Raw genomic sequence first — 21,835 nt, forward strand, 5'->3', positions numbered from 1 at the left:
AAAACAGGTTCCATATTAACATAGTAAATGAGCTATTTAGAAGTTGATTTACTACAAGTAAATTAATAAAAGGGTGTACTCATCCAGATTACCCAAGTAAATTCAATGAATCATCTGCCCAATTCTAGCTGCTACATTATGACCTTCTCCAAGTCCTAAACATGGAACTAGGGCTAAGAAGACAGTAGATGCTACTGAGCTATGTGTGGCACTGATATCCCAGTCCCAGAACTGAACATGACAGCTTTCTTGCCTAGAGGGGCTTAACTTTTCTGACTTAGGTTAAGAGGATGCTTGAATATTTCTTACCCACTACTGAACTGTGTTTAAAAAACACCTCACTCATAAGAGGACTGACTACTGAGTAAGTAAAATTTGGGAGCTTGAAGGCAAAAACGAGATGATACACAGGAATAAATTAAGCAAACTTTAGCCTGCTGGAGAAGTGTGATGCAGTTGGTCAAAGTCCCCACGCTCAGAAAAAGACACCTGCGCTCCTCCTCTTCTGGGAAGGAACAAGGTCTGCTGGGCTTTACCCACAAGCTCATGTGCTGACTGTTCCTTGATATGTTACAGCTTTAAGAAACCTTTTATTTTGTTGGCAGTCACGAAATCAGAAGTAACTTCATCTACCTGTTAGCACAGGTTAAGAGAGATTGGAGCTGAGATAACGGGAAATGTATCTCTCCTCAAAGAAGGGTTTTTATTAAGTCCGAGCCCAAGGAGAGCCTCATTTCACCACCATCAGGAGTATTTTAATATTTCCCTCTGCTTGACCATCACTAGTGTATTTAAACCATTTGTTTTTAAAAATACACCTGCACCCAGTCACCCTTACCTTTAATGCCTCTTCCGGGACTTTGTGTTGAATTTGTTCCAGGACGTACATGTTCGAATGTGCAGAACTCGTTAAGGAAATGACAAAGAAATTGGATGGAAAGAGAAGTGTAGCATTTAGTCACAGAATGAAAACAGGATCATAAAACCAGATTCTCTGAATCTTAAAATACATAGGGTACTAAAAGTTGCCTGGGCTGCATCCCACCATGGTCTTTGTTTTGCATGGCTTGCAAGAGTGTGTGCAATCGCATTTCCTGGTCAGACCTGTGCCAACTGAGGGGCAGCAGACAAGGGGAGCTGGGCAGGAGAAGCCTGGGGGAGCACTAGCAACTCTGTGCAGGACCTAGGGGAGCAACCAGAGCCCTGACTCAACTCACACCCCGCTCCTCTCCACCTGGCTGGCACCTTCAGGCAGACTACTCACAGTATCCTGGCCAAGACAGTCCAATCTCACATACTCTGGATAAAGGAGCAGTAGAGTTCAGCTCCCTGCCTGGATGCCTGGGACTTCGGTGCTCTCTTACCCTGACAAGGCTTTCAGCCACTGCAATTTCCTAGATGAGAAGTAAATCAGGTCACGGGCTGTTGTGACCTCTTAGGAAGGGAGGCATTCACATAGCTGAGCCCAGGCAATAATCCTCAGCAACACTGTATTAGGGGGAAAAAAAAAAAAGTGAAAAAAAAAGTAAAAAAAAAAAAAAAAAAAGAGTAAGCATCTGGAATGTCATCATGGACAACCCAATCAAAGGGGAGGAAAAAGAAAGGATGGAAAATGTTAGACTAAAAATAAACCAAGTGATACTGGTCTAGCAGGGAAAACTCTGCACAGTCTGTAAGTGAAACTGTAAATGGAAAAGAGAAATGCTCTCGTGCGACAGAACACAGCTGACTTGAGACCTCAGGAGATGTTGCCATACACACTGAGCTGACTGCAGTGTGCACAGGAAGCAATGCTAAAGAGAGTGGCTCCAAAGCAGCAAAGGAGAGGAAAACATTGTAACTGCCATAGCAACTACACTGGAGTAGAAAGATGACTAAAACCTACGTTCTTTAAATTTTTCCTGTTGAGGGCAATAAATTCTACAATTCATAAGTGCAATCACTCATTTTACATGAATATCCATGTAAGGGCTGCAGGATTAAACACTTCAACTCAGCTGCTCAGAATTGCTTTCTATAAAAAGTTTAAACCTGTATTGCAGCCATTAAAACCCACCCACACTCCAGGCACTGGCTAATGCTTTCCTAGGACTACAGTTCACAGCAAGTCTTCTGTGAGTTTCTCCATATATAGAGAGACCAGAAGACAAGTGACCAGCTATATCAAAAAAACTCATTTGTAAAGTCAAGAAAAACTACAACTGAGGTCGCTTATGGGACTGTAATAGGTTTCATTGAGGCTCAGCCTCCCCTCACTGCTTCAGCTCTCTGGGCTCCAGCAAAGCTTAGAGTATTCCAAGGGCTACAGCACGGCCAAGCACAAACTGGGGTCAATAAAAGGCAGAAGAATGTGGCCTTGAGGTCAAGGATGCAGAAGAGTCTTCCAGCCAAACATTTCACACCAACAAATGGTAAAACTTAGTCTCTGCCTCTATTCTCAGAAACGTCTGGACTGTTTTAACTGACGTTTCCCCAGAAAAGAAAAAAGAAACCTGGAGAAGACACTTGCTACTTCTAAATTCAGCTTGAGTGGGCAAAGTTTGGCAGATAGAAGCAACTGAAAAAAAGTGAAGAAAGTATTAGATTACATGAAAAGGCAGCAAAAGGAGCCTCTACTTACCACTGTTGCTCTGCAGGCTAAGAAAGGCAACATCTATGCTTAAAGCCTGTCATACAGTCACATCAGGATAAAAAGGAAAGGGATGAAGGCAAAGGTGTTTTAGCAGACAACAGCAGGATTTGTGGCTCTGTAAACAAAGCAGTAACTGCAGCCTAGCTTCCCTTGATAGAGGTGAAACTTGCTATTGCTAAAGAGAGATTTACTCTTGCATTTTGTGGCAGAAGCAATTTGCACAGGCAAACTTTAATCAATACAGAGTCAAGGGTCTGACCACAAGCCCCACAGCCAAATGTTTAAGGCTGAAGGTCTGAAAATTGTCTGAAAGCAAGCATCTGGGTGAAATGACTGACAAAACCATGCAAGTTGGATGAAAAATAAGAAGGAAGATGTTAGTTCATACAAAACCATATGAACCATGTTTCCTCCCCTGCTGGTACCAGCTACAGTTGCCACACAAATAAAAAGAAAAAAATGCAACCCTTCCTAGGAGGAGACTGAAGAGGCACCTTCACAGTGCAGGGCCTGATTCAAAGTCCCATGAAGGCAGCAGGCACCACGAATCTGCTCTGCATCAGGTTCACGGTGGAGAAACGCAAGCTTATAATCCATCCAAAGGCTCCAGGAGACAAAACAAACATCCTTATTCAGCAGTCATGATTAGCCCTGGTAACTCTTCACGCAGCAAACAGCACAAAACCCAGACAAAGACTTGAGTCCCACTCCCTCTTCAGACAGGAAGGATATCATAGCCAAAGCGAATGACATCGTTCAGTTTGAGGGTGATGTACTTCTGGTCAGGAATCCTCACGTCATTGACGAACGTCTGCAGGAGAGAAGCACAGGAATGGGGTTTGACTGAGGGTATCAAGGATCTCAGAGGGATGGGGCTCCTGGAGGGCACCCACGCCCATCTGCCAATGGCACTGCACATGTTCAGGGTGCACTAGCACAAAGCCAGCCAGGCGAGGAGCTAAGTTCCCTGGAAAAACCAATGCCGGCAAGCAGCTCCCATGGGCAAGTCAGAGCACCCCAATTACGCTTCAAAGCACGGTGCTGTGAAGGGACCTCCAGGGAGATTTACCTTTCCACCAACTGCAAATGCAATTTGAGTCCCCGACTTGAACACGTAAATGAGGTGCCTGAAGTTAAGAACTTCAAATGCTCTCGGCTCTCCTACACCCTTCACAACCAGCAAGAGCAAACGGTGCAACTCATACTCTTAATTACTGAGCTGGGAATCAGCTTTCCGCTGGATGTCAAACAAGACCGGTGTCAGCCCCAAGGCCTGATAATTTAACAAGCAAAGCCTATCACAGAAGAAGGGGAAAAATATTTGCAGCGCCATCACCATGATATCTGAGGCCACATTGTCCATGACACCAAACTCCTCGCACTAAAAATTCACAGACTCCTTTTTCCCATGCTCCAGGCAGTTAATTGAGGCCTAAAGAAACTAACACCTTTATAAAAGTGCAAGAAATGTACTTCACAGCTGTGAACAAACACCTTTGATGTCTCTGCTTTCTGAGCGTACCCACTGTGAAGCAATTCTCGCAGAACAATGGAGGATCACATCAAGAAGTCATGGACATATTTCACAAATAAATCCATGTACTTTTGTAATAACCTGGGCCAAATAAATAAGAATCTCAGCTGAAGAAGCTCCAGGGTGCTGATGGGGATTAGGCACGGAGTTGGATCCAGGGCAGCCCCAGACACACACCTGACTTGGCAAGGTGGGATTCACCCAGCCTCTCAGACCAGGAATGGCTGCTGGGTCTTTGCATCCTCAGTACAACTGCAGCTACGGTCTGAGGAATCAAAATCATGCTAGAAAATTAATTTACATGCTTTCGTCACTGAGGCACAGTCTGCCTTCTCCCCTTGTCCTTCTGCCTTCTCCCCTCAGCCAAGCCAAACATGCATGATCAGACCTATTATTAACCACAGAGGAAAAATAAATGCTTGAGCAGGAAACTAGAACCTCAGCAGACAACAGCCCCCAGCTTCCTGGCAATTTACAGAAGAGCTGAGAAACAGGCCTGTAATTTCAGCATAAAAAACACTGTAGTTAGTTAAAAGGCATGGAATTCCAATTTATGTGCAAGTTTTAATATTTAAAAAACCCACAATAATCACATCCTAAACAGGAATAATTATTTGCTGAGTTTTCTGCAAAGCAAAAGTCTGCAAGAAAACCCATTTTGATAGTTACCTATTTGTCCATGGTTACTTCAGATAAAATAACTCAAGGAAAATGCTTACTGCAGATAGAAACACTACCTTCAAAAACAAAAAGCTCTGAATAGAGAACTGAAGAATCACCTGAACATTATAACAAAAACAATACATCTCGACAATTAAAATGAACCAGATTATCCAGCAAAGCCATATAATGCATTGTTGACAATTCAAAGTTAAATACAAAATAAAAGGAAATTCTGAAAATGGATTTAAAATCAAAAAAAGTCCTCAAAAGTGATTTCTTTAGTTTCAGGGGAGAAAACAAGTTTTTAATGACAATTTTCAAATAAGGACATATATTTCTTTCCTGCAAAGTGAATTTGGTTTGGCCACAGACTTCTTCAACAGAAATGTGTTTGATCAGCTGCAGAAGACAGACACTGCTGTAACTCCTTTTACTCCACTCGCCCTCTGAGAACAAGTCTATTATTAAAATGTTGTAAATTCATATGCTTTAGCATGTGAAGATATAAAAGAATTAGTGGTACAAGTCTTCCCTCTCTTGTAAACACAATTTTTAGCTGCTGTTTTGCCACCATGAGTTAAATACCACAGGTTTTGAACTCAGGGCCCAGCTAGAGCCCAGACCAGTTACTGGAAATATTCCCATTTCAGCAGGGCTCTGTGCCTTCAGCTATTAGGCTGAGAAGGATTAACACTCATTCGTGCTGTGTTCAGATGCCAGAAGAGGCAGAACAGTTGAGGGCTGCTTTTGCCACTGTTTTTGTACAAGTTTCTGGGCTCCTCTTGTGGTTTTGTAGTTGTGATGGTGGAGGGCTTCTGTTTCTAAGTCCAAAACAATGACTGCAGTAAAACTCCCACTGGGAAGACAATTATGTGAATCGAGCTTAGACCTGCTCCAGCAGAGGAATAGCTCCACTGGTATGAAGAAGCTGCCAAAATAGAGGCATGCTATGACATTAGGACAGTTTAAACTGCAATGGTGTATTTAAGTATCACAGAATGCAGGTGGGCAAACAAAACCATCACTGAGCTGCCTAACACCACTGCATGACTCAGGAGCAGAGCAAGGGTTAAGATGGAGGCAGGTTCAGTTCCCTGTTCTGGGCTCACATTATTCCTTGGTCTTCACACAAGCCAGGCGCAAGGCAGGCAAAAGAGAAAAAAAAGTAGTTTCTCCCCAAAGAAATTAAATGTCTCATCATCCCATAAATCACTCCATGCACTGACAAATGACTTGCCAGAAGGTCACCCTGCTCATGCTGAACAGCCGCTGCAGAATCTTCATCGCCAGTTTAAAGTTAACATCCCCAACACGAAACTGAATTTATTTCCTCCTCTTTTGCAAGGGGCTTTATGATTTGGGGAGCCCCAAAGCATTCTGCAAGGACACCGGGAGTCAGAAATACAATATTCACCAAGACGAGATGCCACATGACCTCCATCTCGGGCCTTGCAAATAATTATGTATGTTTAGCTTAACTCGTGCCAACAGCTGCAGTGACCCAAAAGGGCCTGACAGCAGAATTTAGAGAGCACAGGAGCACTTGCAGACTCAGTACACCCCGAGTCTGCCTCTGCCAGCCGGGAGGTTTGATACTTACGCCATTTAAACTCCCGAGATCCTTCACCCAGTGCTCATCCTTCTCCTTGTCGTAGTTGATCACGGCATGCTGCTTATCGACACTGCGGGACTGCCAATGGAAGCACAGTGAGCGTGAGACCGGTCAGCCATAAGAGACACTGTTAATCAAAGCAACATTTAGACATTAAACTAACTTGATACAGGGTAGGGGGAGAGGGGGGGAAAGCAGGAAGGATTAAATGTTATTTACTACTGCAGATAATTGAAGGATAAGAAGTAAACGCTTCCACGGTTGTTTAAACAGTTCACTGAAGACAATACACTGTTTGCATGGAGAGGGGGAAAAAAAATTAAAAAAAAAAAAAATCACTGAAGGCTGTTAAGACTATGCCATTATTTCAATAAATTATATCAATACACACTGAACAAAACCAGTCAAACTGAAAGCCTGGGGGGCAGGATCTCAGCCAGTGCGAACTAGAAGAGCTACATTTTTCAACTGCTGAAGCCAGTGGCCTCATCACTAGGGATGCTCCTATATGGGATCATTTCTTCCTATTTTTCAAAGAGAAAAAAATCATTTTTTAAATTACAAACCAAACTCATTCCCAACAATGTATACTGTTCCCAGGATTATGTCCTGGAGTTGATTTAAATTCTAGGATGTGTTCCAAGTTGGAGAGAGGTTAGTAGACCTGGAATGAGAAAGAAAGCAATGCCAGGAAATTCAAATTTTAAGCTAGGTTTGAGAACATTGAACTTGACGGTGACCTGGTGCCACTGGCTTTGCCACAATGCACAAGTATCACATGCACCTTGTCTTCAAAACAGAGTATGACACTTCAGCAAGAATCGTGTCAGACAGCAAGAATCGTGTCAGACTTCTGAGGAAGAATGAGATCTACGAATTATTTTGAAATATGGTGTGTTACAGCTATAAAGACATCAGACTGTCCGTATTTAGACCTACTGCCTCTTGTAACTTGAATTCTGGCTGCAGTTGACCTCAGCCAGACACTGGAATTGGTCGCTCCACCAGCATGCACACAGCACTGGTATCCCTGCTACCAGAGCAGGGAGACAAGCCAGGCCTCAAGTCAGCTAATCCTCATCTTCCTGGGCATCAACAAACAAGTTCTCGGTGAAGAATCCTTCCCTTTTCCCAAGTATAAACATGCTGGTTTCCACAGCACCGCTCTCAGCAGGCCATTATCTGCTTCCTTGCAAGCATGCAGAGGCAAAGATTGTTTCAGGGCATTCCTGGTGAAAACACAGAGGCTTTTTTCAGACAAACTGCTGCTATTTGCAGGAATTTCTTCTGGCCCTGCCAATGTCAAGCACATTGGTAATACTGCAACAGCTGACAAATGGCACCTCCTTTCCCTGCAGAGCACACATCAGCCCAGGAGATGTGTCCTCCAGACTAACCCTGAAGTACCAAAATGAAGCAAGCACGTACCTGGCCAGAAGATTGCCCTTCCACCTTGCTATGTCCCTCACACCATTCGTGACATGACACTCCAAGCAGAGGCAGTGAGGAGAGGGGCAGTTTGGGTCCATGCCTCTAGCTCCTTTTCTAACACAGTTATCCATACACTACTGAACTTACAAGGCAGCACTTCATGCTTTGCTCTCCAGCTGGTGCTGCTCAGACATCAATCACCCCCCAAAGATACCAATAAGAACTGGTGGGACAGGCAGACACAAGGTGGTTGGGAACATCCCACCTATGTTTCCTGCCTTGCTGAGCACTAAACATGGGAATCAACTCACAGCAACGTCCTCTCAGAAGGGGTACATGCAAATCCCTCGCTCCCATGCCATCCCCACACTTGGTGTCTGACCTGTGACCTCAAGGCTGGGCAGAGTTTAAGCATTTGCAGTGTGAAGCTGCTGTTTCTCCGTTACTACTCACATGAGATGCAGCCCCTCAGTCCATTTTGCAGTTGCCTGAGTTGCTATGGCAGGGTGTGCAGTGTCAGGTAAGGATGGTCCAGGTAAGGATAGTTGAGGGATGCTGCCAGGCCCTGCCCCTCAGCACACGGCAGGAGGACAGGAATGTCTCCTGTCACAGCCTCAGGTATCACAGCAGCTCATGCTACGCAAGCTGGGGTTGTTCCTGACCTGCCACGTGGTCCCTCCCATGCTTTGAGGGGATGTGAGCCCAGGGTCTGTCCCCACAACAATCTGGCTGTGTGGGCACTGCACCTGGGCTGGGGCTCCTACAGGGTTCACCACAGCTCTCCTACAAAGCAGAGGGGGAAGACCATCCCTTCCCCTCATCCATGGCCATTTAAGTACTTCATCCTGCTGGACTCAGAGACAATTGAGTACAGGGCCTGCAAAGATGTGGTCATCCCTGGTCCCTCTGCTACCTGAAATTGTGGACATCACTGTTCCCAATGAGATGTGAGGGAACATTGATTAACTAGTGCAGCAATGTTTGTTTTAGCTTTTTACAGCACGTCATAGAGACTCATTTAAAGATTAACAGACTTTAAAGGCAGAACAAACCCTCTAGTCCCCCTCCAAGTACAGAAATGCTTCCACCCCAAAAAGGTAACCCAGAAAAAAAAAATGGGGTAGATTTCATTTGGTATCTGATTTTAAAGGAATCCACAGGTCATCTAAATAAAAGTTTATTTCTGGGAACCAGCTGTCTCTCAAAAATTCTGTTTGCCCTGCATCTGACCCTGATGTAGGTCAGCACAGCCTTTGGTCTGCTTTGTTTTACAGCAGCTGACTACAGCCACTCAGGGGTCCCAAATCAGATGAGGGTCATCTCAGGGGAGCAGACATGTATTCCAGCAACATATTACCCTACATAAATGTAGGAAGAGGTCACCAAAGGAATCAATTTATGCCAAAACTTCCTGTTTTCCAAGGAAGTTTCAGCTGTGTTCAAGAAAGTCCATAACAAAAGGAGTAAAAACAATATGCAAAATCTGACCCACAGTCTTCATACAACCTCTCAGCACCTCTTTAAAGAGCACATCAGGAACGCAGCAAACTGTTACCCAGATTGCACCTCTGTGAAATTTCATGGTTTTGTGGAGAAGAGAGGGATTTTCTTAGTTTTGTTTATGTTAAACCAGCAAACATCACAGGAACTGGCAGCAGGAGTTCCTAAGGGCCTGTCTCCAAGGAAACTCAACTTAAAATAACTAAATTCACACCTTATTTATTTCGATGCAGACTTGCCAAAGGTCACTCTTACTTGAGAACTGAGGTGTGGTTTATTTCAACATCAGTCACATTTAACATAAACTGCTCTTGTGTGCAGTGACAGCAGCAACCCAGAGGCTGGTGGTGCCTTTGCTCCCAGACAGAGGAGCAAAGTGCCTCAATCCCACTTCCCAAAAAGAGACTAACCAGTGTCCAGACTGCTAACAACTGAGAGCCCGAGAACAGTCCTGCAGAAGTCACTTCAGCCTAGCAGGCCAGTGGTTTATAATATGTGACCCACTGAATCACAGAAAGTGATTTAGGAAACCTGAGTCAACATGCTATAGAGCTGCCTATGGGTGCAGAGCTGCAACTCCACTGTAAAGATTTTAGGCATTTATAAATTGAAAAACTGCAATTAAGTTGACTGAATCACAAACATAAGAGGACTACCTAGCCTAAATGCACACTTGCACCAAATATTGAGACCTGCTTAATGATCAACCACTACCTCCACAACAAAAGGCAAGACTGATCCATATGTCAGGAGAGGACACAGAGGTCCAAGAAAAAAAAATCACAACAGAATTTCCAATAAAGTGGTGAAAAACCCTGAATTGCCTATATCCAGATGTCAAAATCAGCAAAGAATCAGTACATCCTTGCAGTTAGTCTATTTAACCAGAAAAGCACTTGTGATGAAGCCACTCCTGAACTATGGGCAAGGATCACTGAGGTTTTGCTTGGATCCAAACCACAAAACCAGAGCTGGAGAGATTGAGAAGAGGAAAAGAAGGCAAGCAAGGGAGGTGTCCTCCTAAACAGCAGTGATTTGCAGGCAAGAAAGAAGGGTACGTTCTGAGAGGCTGGGAATGAAGGAAGAGTACAGGGTTCTCACCATGTCCCAACACTGGACCTGTTATCAAATGAAAACAACTCTCAGGAAAACACGTGTGCTTTTCTGATTAAGTACATTTACACTTCTCTGCAGGGAAAACATTGGACACTGATTTGTTACTACACTAGGCACATCCAGGGCTGGCATTTCCAGACATTCAAATCACTTCCTAATATAAGGTTGTGCCGCTTCTCCGTCATACCATCTACAGTGCCTCATGTTTTAAATACCTAGTAGACAAAACGCACACGCAGCATGTAACTGAGGACAGAGGTACTTTATAGCTCTTTCTCTCAAGATCATATTAAGCAAATAGTCCAAAACATACACGGGAATGGCACCTGTGGGTCTGCCAGTCCCATACCAGTACTAAGATCTTGGATCACCAGTCTCCAATCAGTCATGCAACCAGGCAGCTTGCTTGTGATTCTCAAAACTGCACACATCAAATCAACAAAAGCCCCTGCTTGGCATGGGAGCAGCAAAAGCAGCTTCAGAAGCACGCAGGAGTCTCCATGGAGGCACAAATCACGCTGGCTACGTGCGCTGCAGACACCCCACAGCTTTCTGTTTTTGGTGAAGGGTCTGATACATAGAAGAGGGCACTCAGGATGAAAGCAAAAGCAGAGACGCCAAGCAAAGCCCACAAGGAAACAAGACCTGCTTAGGAAGGCAGGAGGAGAAATACAGGCAGACAGCCTGCGTTTCCCCACAGGGCCGGGGAGCAGACGCAGCTCAGCTGTCTACGCGGATACAGATGCTACTTTTTTCCCAGGAGAATTACCATGGGCGAAAGCCTCCTGCTCAGGGTTGAGATTTGGACCTCAGCCCTGCCGGTGCCGTGAGGCACCCTGGTATTGGAGATAAAATAAACAAACGAGAGCAGTTTCCCTGTTCCTCACTGCAGTCTGTTGTGCACGTCTGGTAGTTCTGGTGGCAGCATGCAATAAACAGTTGCTCAAATACTTTCCATAGTGAACAGGTTACATTTCTGCCAGTACTGTGCTCTGCACAAGTGTCCCAGTAAGGGAATACAAACCTCTGTTGGTGTCCCACTTTAGAACAGAGACAGGCAAAGCCAAATAATAAATAAATAAATAAATAAAAAATCCCTTGCATTCTGACCTGAAATGTGAATTTTGCTTCTCAAAAGAAAAAAGTTGGATAACATTTAATGATCCACAATGCATTTCACAGCGTTGTGTGTATTGGCTGCTTCAGTACTTTTCCAGAATATCACTGAATGCTCTGTCCTGCCCCAGGCTGGTTGCAAATGTGCCACCCCCACGAGAGGCAGCCTGATCGCTCCCAGGGGCAGGAGCTGACAGCTTCTAATGACTCTGCCTAGGCAGACAAATGTCTCTTCAGCAAGTGCAGCCACCTTATCCCAGGGCTGGACTTGCTTTACAGCTCTCAAGCTGCAGAGGCTCCTGCCTTCAGCTTTGCTGCAGCCAAGATCGTGGCTTTTGTGGATCGATGGCAGGACCAGGGCCTGAGTATTCATGAAAAAATAAGGCACTGAACAAAAGAGAGAAATCCCCCAGGAAAATGAAACTGTAATCCCCACAGCTTGGCAAAGGGATTTGGAGGCTGGCATGGTTCCTGTAAAAACTTAACCCCTTATTTTGGGGTAAAATGGGTTTTTGCTTGCTGGTTCCCCTATTCCCAAAGTGAAGCACTGGTTCAAGTGATCCAGGGTCAGATCCTGACCACAGGCAGGGAACATACTGCCCACAGACACACTGGCTTTCCCTTTGTTTTACGCAGCCACCCAGGAGGCATGGAAAAGCATCATTTTAGGTGGGACAGAAGCCTGACTTTTTATAGTTCTGGATCGGGATCTCATACAGGAAAGGGGTCCCCTTTTTCTCTGCCCACTCCACAGAGGAACAAACCCTCACTACACAAGCCCAGCTTCCAGCACCTTGCCAGCCCCCTGGAGCCCTCTCTCTCCTAATAACCACCTGCCTCCAGTGCCACCATCACCTCTCTCCTTACCCTGCCTCCAGCAATGAACTCCCCTCCCAGGTTTGCCTGTCCTGCCATGCCTCTGGCCTCTTACACCCACACTTCATCAGCCATCTTAATCCTCCCTTCAACTGCACATTAACAGAACACAATGGGAGAACGAAGAGCCAAAAAAACAACTCTAGGCCTGGAAATACGGGACATGCATCCTTCCTCCCACAGCTGCTGCCCCAGCACCCGGAAACACTACCTGTCAAAAAGAAGCACCTTCCCAAGGCTAGATCCATTCCCTTCTGGCTGTAAGACACCTACTTCATTTGTAACACCTAACAAATTACTCTTGGCAATTCCCAACATGCAGAGACTAACTTAGGTGCTTGTTTACACCCTCTGGATAAATGCAGCAAAACAGCACAAGTGGGGCATTTCTCTGTCCCAACTACAGTTTCCCTCTTCAGCCCTACAATTCCATGGGGAAGGAGGTCGGGATACAAAAACCAGCAGAGATTCCCCATGGCCTCTTCTGGGAGCTCCCAATGCAGGAAACCCGTGAGCGATGGAGGGATATAACATCTGCACTGTGGTGAATTCATCTAAGAAATACCAGGTAAAAGATAATCTACCAAGTTCATACCATCTGCCTCTCCCCAGCATAATCTGCAGACAAACTAAGCCACACCTATTCGCACTTGTTTATGTATGCACTCACTTAACTACACAGGAGAGACATGGTATTATCAAGTACGGACAAGGGAAGGCAGGATACATCAGGTCAACAAAACCCTAATTTGACCAGATGTCACACACACGCAGGGCTCATCTTCGCACCGTGTTATTTGCGGAGCGTGCCGTGCACCCTGCACACCAAACACAGAACAGATCCTGAGGGAAAAAATGCCCGGTAACGACACAATAACAGATTGCATCTTCATGCCTGTGTACACAGGGGCAGAAGTAGGATTACACAGGCAGCCCTCGCATTAGTAATGTTGTAACTGCTCCGCAGTTATAAACACTTGACTTAGCAGCCACAGGAATATTCCTCCTATGCCTAGAATGCTTGTAATTCCCTAGCTTTTTAACAAAGCAAGCTAAAAAGAGGAAAACGCAGTATTATTACCTTTTATCTGACTCACCGGAAGAACGAACTTGTATGTTCAGCTCACAAGTCCCTACCACTTGAACTAATTGATATCATAAGCAGCATGGACCAGTGACAGATGCTTGGCTAGTAGCTTTCATAGATATCTGCTGACACTAGAATAATACCACATCTTGACCCATCTCAGGCCTAAGGGCGATGCTGCTCAGCAGTCACATCCTGCAATTCCCACTTGGCGCACACGGAACACCTTCTGCCCTATGTGTACCACCCTTCACTTTTCCAAGTCCTGCTGTTCCACCTCTCACTCTGCACAAATAACAGAATCCTTGTTGTACTTCCTCACTTGGCCAAATCTTAATCTCTTGGTGAAGTTTTATAGGAATCCAACCACTAGATGCAAAGATCTGGCCTCTGGCTTCCTGAAACACAGTCCAAGAGGTTGAACAAGCACTCTGGAAGTATTACACTCTTGGCTTGTCTTCACACTTTCCTCGACAGCTGCTTTGACCACTGTCTGAGTCAGGATACTGAGCTAGATGCATCTTGATCTAATCTAGTGCAGATGCTCTTACATCTATACCTCAGCCTTAAGAATCCCTGTACCCAGTTCCTCTTTGCCCAACTTGAAACAGCTCTCCAATCCATCTCTTTGCCAACCTCACTCCAAGATGAAATCACTAAAGACAATAGTATCAAACAAGGCCCTGCTGACCACATGCAAACTCCAGCTTTTCTTCAAAGGTTTGGAACTTGGTCAAACACATTTAGATTATTGATTGGGGAGGCGGGGGGGGAGAAAATCAACCACCTTCAACATAAGCATTTACTCTTGAAAAGCTTCAGTGCCCCAGCTCTATAATGCCAGAAACTTCAAAGAACAGGTTAAATATATTTTTAAATAATTGACATGAAGAAAACAGCATTTTTCTCAGAGCTGCTCACAGCAAAGACCAAAGACGGGAGATGATCACGTCCAGAACACACTGCCTAAAACAGACACCTGGAAAATAAACTCTCATCCCAAACACTTACAAAGTTTAGCAGAATTATAAGCAATTGCAAACAGTCTCTCCTGATAGGAAATGTCAAGTTGTCTCAAAAGGCACACAGGACAAAGGCATAAAACAGAAAGCATCATGCTGTCTGCACCTACTCCTGCCATAGCTCACACTCGTGTACAAACTCATCCACGGTAGGACAACTGCACACCCAGACCATCACTTTAAAGGGAGTAAAATGCTCAAGGGAGCACTGGTTAAACATTTTTCTTTCTTAATTTTTCCAGTAAACACCACTCTCAAACAAAAACAGGGAAATCATGACCCTGCTTTCCATTCTGCTAAATATTTACATTTAGGAAAAAAAAAAAAAAAGGGTAAAAAAAATATGTTTTGCTTAGGAGCAGAGGGTAATGTTTTAATGTTTTAACGGTTAAGTGAAAATTTTGAGTTTGCAGAATGTTTGTCCCCTGAGTAAATACCCATCACATTAAGCAAGTGATCAAAGTCGGTAAAAATGGCAACTAAGAAGGATGTTGGGGGGAGGGGAGAATTACTTTCTCCAAGATGCTCCAAAAGCTCTTTTAATTCTGGTTTAAAAAAAAAAAAAATCAAACCTTTTCAGAGCATTACTTCCTACTACCACCACCCTTCACATTAAAAAAACCACACTAGTGCAAGTTAGAGGTCCAGATTTCCATACTCCTGCAGTTTGTTGACTGTTACCTGAAGGGACCAGTGAGACTGCTGAAATCAAGCATTGTTCTCCAGAAAAAGGGCAGAATTGAGCCCTTGGCTTTGGTAACAACAGTGCATGCCAAGCTACAGCTACGCTACACGGCATTTTCACCCATGCATTGACATTCAAACCCAATGTAAATCTCGCATTTACTTGTACAAGAAGCTTTAGAGTGCTGCAAAAACATTTAAAATATTTCTAATCCTCTTAGTAGGTACAGAAGATATCAAGGTAGATTATGTGTCCCTGCTATCAGACCTACTTAATTTTAAGCTTAAAGACTCTGAGTTTCTTCACCTCTTTATAAATCGGAAAGTAAATCCAACACCTGTATGAATTAAGTAAAACAAGCAAAACTAAAGCTTGATTATTCGGTGACAAAGCCATCATTTTTTTCTGTTTAGGGATCCGATACCTTGAGACAACATGTTCCAAGAAAATATCAAAAGACAAGACACTCCTAAAACAGTAAAATGAGAGAGGCAAGACTGCAGGACAAAGATCATCTCTGTGTCGTGTGTTTGCGCACCGCGTTATACACATGGTCTCAACAGGGAACCACAAACCATATCACGGTGAAATCACTAAGCAGTAACAGTCTTAGAGATGAAAAAACACCAACCAGGTCATCAGTCACTGCCAGTCTGTGCCCAGCTGTGCACTTTAAAGGATTAAATGCCAGTATCTTGAAATATATATGCAAAATAACTGTCCAGCGAATATACAGTTTCAGGGTCAGTACCACAGAAATACTACAAGGTGCAAACAACTGTCACAAGAGCTATGTCCATCTGCTCTGATAACTGCCCTGCTTCTTAAGCTTCCCCCAAGACAAATGATTGTGCCAGTCTGCACAACGATTTTGTGACATGGACAGTCACAGTAGGGGAAAAGTCTATTTTTAGATCTCATCCTCCATCTGCTCAGATATCAAGTCTCTGTTCACAATCTCTGTTCTGCACTGAGTCTTACTACAATCATCTCATTTGGAGCCCCAGGTAGCTCTGGAAAACATCTTTGTAAGCAAATGACTAGGAAAGTACTGTGCTGTGCTGTTCAAAACAAGACCTTAAATGTGATACTAGAAAAAGCTTTATCACTGGAGATAGTAAACTAGTTTATAAAGGGTCACATGTAGCTCACTCTGTGAACACAAACTGCTGGCTTTTACAGACAATCCAGAGCCTTCACTCTGGTGAAATAAAGGAAACTTCATACTACCCAGCACCACCTATGAGCCCCCAAATACAACTGTTTTAAGGATACTGCTGTCTCCTCCAGGAATCTCAATTCATTTACCTTGTAGAAAAGCACATGGCAAATGTTGAGTGTCACAAGGCTGCTAGTCCACAAGCAACACTGACAAGCCAGCTCAGACTTTCAAAGAAGCATGAAATACTCTGGTTGGTACGAAGTGACTCACAATCCACAACATCCAGTCAACCCCATAAACAAACAGAGAAACAAGCAATGCATTTTAAGCATAACTGGTATTTGGGTACCTGTATTTTAGGATGCACAGCTTCAGACACGTGACTGTCAGAGTACTGAAATCTGACAGTAAAAAAAAACAACACTCAATACCTTCAAAAGATATTAAGATGGGCAGCCTAAAACTCAGGCCATTTCTGGAAACCAAGGCCACTATGTGTTTTCTCCCTTCAAGTCATGAGAGAACACAGCATTCAGGTTTCTGAGCAGCCAAATGCAGACTTACAGAAAATATCAGGACATTCTTTATGTCTCACCTTTACATGCCTCGCCAGTCAGACATGTAGAAAGATGAAATAAAAGATAGTCTGATTCATGGGAGAACCCAAACAAACGATCTGCTGTGGAACAGGAGCTTCAGACTCTACCACTGCAGCACAGCCATGCAGCACAGCCACTGCCAGACAGCAGAGCAGTACAAACACTGCAAGCTCTCCTTTTGCGGGCACTAACATTTTATTACAGCTAGACAGCACCTTGCCTTCCAAGTACACCTTGTACAAGAACTTCTACCTCCCTAAACAGACCTCCTGATACAAAATCTCTGCAGTAATAACAAATACAGTCTGCTCAGTAGTCATCAGCACAGCAATTAGGACGTATCTGTGATAGCAGTGGAAATTATGAGGGAGACCTTGCTGTGCAGGAAGCTTCCTAATTTTGCGACCAACAGACGTGTGTGCCACCTTTGTAAAGGGGTAAAAGGGGGACAGGCTGGTGCAATCAAACATTTTTTGTGCATTTAAGTACTTGGGGCATGGGTCTAGCAGAAGCACTAATTTAATTCTGAGCTTCTATAAATTCCTGAGCTAAACTGCTCACGTCAAAAGCTCTTTGCAAGATTCCAGCTCCATTTGTTAGGAGTGACATCCACTACATGATACTGTCAAACATCAGACCACAGTCAACACTTCAGACAACGCTGGATTAGGTCCAGCAGAGACACATGCTGGTATGGAAAGCACTGACAGAAGCTGCAAGTTTACCCAAGTAACACAATTACTTTGGGAAGAGGCCACAACGCTACTCACCCCACCAGCTAGAGTTTCTCTGCTAAACATCAGTATTTCCTACCATGATAAAAACAGCTCAGTGAGAGATATAAGTGCTAACAATTTAATCAAACTTAAAGGGAAAATTGGTAAACAAAAAACCCTCCTTGCATTCAAATCACATGTAAACGGCACATGTATTAAAGGCTAAAAAACCCAGCAGCATAATCACAGATCAGGACAGAATGGTATGTCTTTGTTTACTGCTTCTAGTAGCATCAAGACAGTTAATCTATTTGATTAATCTCCCACCACTACAGATCCTATCCATCTGATGACACGGCAATTTGAAAGAAACCCCACTTGAACTGTCACAAACATATGAAGTCTTCGTGGGAAACACAGACTCAGGATAAAAAAAGGAAGTTCCTTTTAAAAGATGTCACTTGAAGAAAGCATGGAACATCTCTACAGATCCCCAGCATTACATTCATATCTACTGAATCTTCAGGAGAAACAACAACAAGAAAAAGAGCCATGTTACCTGGAGCATCAGTTCACAGTCATCTCTGCCAACAAATATCATCTCCCGAGGGAGCCGATGGCGAATGCCAGTGCTGCTCACCAAGAACCACGAAGTCACGCTCATTTTGGCGCTTGGCACTTAACCTTTATACATCCTAAACACAAAAAAACACAACACACAATGAGCTATCAATGAAATGTGCAAGCGCACCAATGTGTAGCCACAGTGCCCAAACTTCCCTCTGCCATGGGACCCAGTGCTGCCTCTTCCACTCTGTGTTCATGTCTTAAACTTCTGGTGGAACAAGAAGCTGTGAAGTGTGTCCCAGGACCTGCTGCCCATGTGCCATGTGTAGCAGCTCCACAGCCCTGGAAATATTCCCAAAGTAAGACTAAGGGTCTGAAGAAAGGATTGTTTAAAAAAATGAAGCATCCAGCTGAATCCAATCAATGAAATGATGAAATATAATGGGTGGGAAAAAAAAAAAAAAGAAAAAACAATAAAGATCTCTCTTCCAGAACACTTTCTCATCGCTACCGCTGTGCATGGACCACAGCCTGAGCTTCCACCACCATCAAAAATCTGGACCAGCACATCAGTGAGGTGACATAACCTGGCTCCTCTAACCTTTCCCAGCGCACTCCCAGGAGTGGTTACACCAGTGCTGGGAGGGAGGAGACCAGCCTCCCTATTGCTCATCCCACTTCCACACTGATGTAAGTTGGGAGCCCGCAAATCCTTCCTTCCTTCCTCCCCCGCTGCATGAGCTGGTCCAAGCTCCAGACCGCTCTGCCACCCCAGGACTGGAAGCACAGGCTGCGATTCCCACCGGGGGGTTCCGGCGCACACCGGGCGGGGAGCGGCGGCCGCGACCTGCGTGCGGCACTTCCCGAGGACTCTCCCTGCCACACCTGTTTGTTGTCGCTGCCACAGCCCGGCTGCGGGCAGCCCGTTCCTGCGGCCTCTCCCACAACATCCCATTCTGCCCTCCCCGGCTGAAGGGAGGGAGATCCAGCGGCACACGCCAGGCTCTCGCCCTCCCCTCACCCACCTCCCGGTGGATCCAAGTTGCATTCCTAAGCGCACCGGGGGAAGGAGATCTCCATTTTCCCCGCGCTGCGCGGCGCTCCCGGCCCCACCGCCGCCTCCCCGGCGCCGGGCAGCGCAGGTGGGGACGGGCGAGCGACGTCCCCGGGCGGGCTGGGGGGTGACGGACACGCCGCGCCCGCCGCGCTCCCTCCGCCGCTCCGGGAGCCCGGGCCGGCCGCCGCGCCCGTGTCGCGACAACACGCGAGCGGCCGCGACGCACCGCGGCCCCCGACAAAGCGCCCCGGGGGAGGGGGAGGCGGGAGAGCCGCCGGCCGAGCCCCTTTGTGCGGCGGCCCCGCAGCCCCCCGGCCCCCGCCCGCCGCCCGCCCTACCTGGTGCGGCCCTGGCGCGGTGGCAGCGGCGCCGCGCCCCGCCAGCCGGCTGTGCCTGCCCCGCGGGCCGCTCCCGGCGCCCGCCCCGCTCCGCCCCCGCGCCGCAGGTTCCCGACGTCAGGAGGCGGCTCCAGCCCTGCCGGGCCCGGCCGCGGCACCGCCGCCTTCACCCCCGGACGGGCCCGCTGGGGGCTCGCCGGTGCTGCCGGGGCGCCTGAGCGGCAGGTGCCTGCGGGGGTTCTGGGCCGCGCGTCATCGGTGCGGTGTTACAGAACCGTGGGATGGCTTGGGTTGGGGCTCTTGAGGATCAGCTAGTTCCAGCCCACCGCAGGGATGCCAGCCTCTAGACCAGGTTGCTCAAAGACCCATCCAGCCTGGCCTTGAACGCCTCCAGGGATGGAGCATTCACAGCTTCTCTGGGCAACCTGTGCCAATTCAGTGCCCTGGTTCAGCATCCCTCATTTCAGGCTCTCAGAAGGACTTAGCAAATGCCAGCGGAGCCTCCGACATCTCACTGACTGGAATGCAGCTGTCCCTGACTTGGGAAGGCCTAACATGTAAGCTTGATGCCATGGGACCAGAGATGCTGCCTCCACTAGCCACTGGAGCCAGCCCCAATGGCAGCCTCTTCTCCCACCCAAGTGAGCCTCAACACAGCCTCTTCTCCAACCCAAGTCCCAACACAGCCTACTCTCCCACCCAAGCGAGCCCTAGCACCGGCCTCTCTCACTCTCTGCCAGGGAGCGTGTTGGCATCCACCTCCACATACACTCCCCGTGTCCTCTTGCGGGGCAGTACCTAAATGCAGTTGGCAGGACAGAGTTAATCTTGAGCATCTGACCATGGAATGAGAGCCTGAAATGGGTGCTGTGAAAGGACATGCCATTTTATGGGTTCTTTTCAGGTGTGGGTAACTAGAAAATCCTGAAGAGCAGTAAGTGCAGGGAGCGATGACCATTTTTTTTCCCATTTTGAGGAACATTGAGTGTTATGGCAAAAGCTTTTTCAAGAGAGCCCCAACTCCCGCAGATGTCAGTGGAGCTGCAAACAGCAGCAGCTTTGCAGTGGCGCTCTGGCTGCAGCTGACACAGGCGGCTAAGAAAAGACTTCAGGAAGACATCAAGTTCATAGTGATGTTTCCCCAGGCTCATATTCCACCTAGAAAGGCAGCTTTGCGTTTGTACATTGCACATTTGGATTTGAGTATTATTTCTCTCAGTCACATGCAAGAGCTTCCCTTGGTGTCTTCAGTGGTGTTCTTTAAAGCCTGATGGCATGGAAACCACAGGTCCAGCACACTACTCGCTGGTGGCAGTCCTACAGCCACATCACTCCATGGGCTTACTCCTGGTTTTCAGCTTTGCTGCAAGGCTGAGGAGCCAGGGAGGGCAAAACAAGCTGCAGCAGGACTGTGAGGTGGGAAGGAAAACAGCATTTCCTCCTTTTCCTCCTTTTTCTGAAGAGCAGTAGGACTTTGTCATTATTTAATTAATAGTATTATTGCCTTCTTTAATCAACATTTGACTTCTTCCTTGGCAAATACGTCCTGCCCCAGGGTGATTTCAAGGTATGATTATCTTCAAAGTCTTTGAAGCTGGCTGAGGCTGCAGCATCTGTGTTTTATTGGAGTGCTCTAGGTCTCTCCTTAGAGTGGAGCACCACACCCTTGCAGCATGCCATGTCCCTTGGACTTCTGTCAGGAGGATGGAGTGAGCAGCTGCCACTTCCAGGCACTTTGAAGGCTTTTGCATTGAGTGCTGCCATGAGATAATAGAAATCCTTTATAAATAAAAATGGACTTCCACCATATTTACCAGCTTATCCTGTCATTGAGTGATGTTTTATTATTGATTTAACTGACCTATAGCTTAATTTTTTATAAATATTATTCACTTCTTTCTGAACTACATCCGTTTACGGGAGAGGCTTTTCTATGAACCAATCTGTAGAGCATCTTTATACTGCTATAAGGGAGTAGGATAATTTACTTCTTTATACAAGCCTGCCATCTAGGCAAATCTTTGTTATAAGTTACTATAAAAGGGTTAGTGTTTGCTTTAGTTGCTCTTTAAGCCCAGTTTTACCGTTCATTTATCCCTGTGTATTTATTTGAGCAGTCAGT

General features: G+C 45.9%; 1 protein-coding gene across 7 annotated transcripts in view; it reads right to left on the minus strand.

Moving 5' to 3' along the window:
- The window catches only part of CEP170B (centrosomal protein 170B), a 58,557-nt gene extending 38,775 nt beyond the window's left edge, over window positions 1-19,782 (minus strand). For 4 of the 7 annotated variants that reach the window (XM_051769957.1, XM_051769958.1, XM_051769956.1 and 1 more), the window contains exons 1-5: window positions 19,344-19,684; window positions 18,311-18,446; window positions 6,430-6,519; window positions 3,363-3,443; window positions 839-895 (exon numbers count right to left, since the gene is read on the minus strand). In XM_051769957.1, coding sequence (XP_051625917.1) covers window positions 839-895; window positions 3,363-3,443; window positions 6,430-6,519; window positions 18,311-18,415 — 333 coding nt within the window. In that variant the 5' untranslated portion in view covers window positions 18,416-18,446; window positions 19,344-19,684. Of the gene's footprint in view, window positions 1-838; window positions 896-3,362; window positions 3,444-6,429; window positions 6,520-18,310; window positions 18,447-19,343; window positions 19,685-19,713 lie in introns of those variants that run through there. The other 3 variants (XM_051769959.1, XM_051769954.1, XM_051769955.1) reach the window with 2 other exon arrangements.
- Between the last annotated feature and the right edge of the window lie 2,053 nt (window positions 19,783-21,835).

This window comes from Manacus candei, unplaced genomic scaffold, assembly GCF_025592945.1.
Source record: "Manacus candei isolate 608988 ecotype Guabito, Panama unplaced genomic scaffold, ASM2559294v1 h1tg000113l, whole genome shotgun sequence".
In the NCBI taxonomy this organism is placed as follows: Eukaryota; Metazoa; Chordata; class Aves; order Passeriformes; family Pipridae; genus Manacus; species Manacus candei.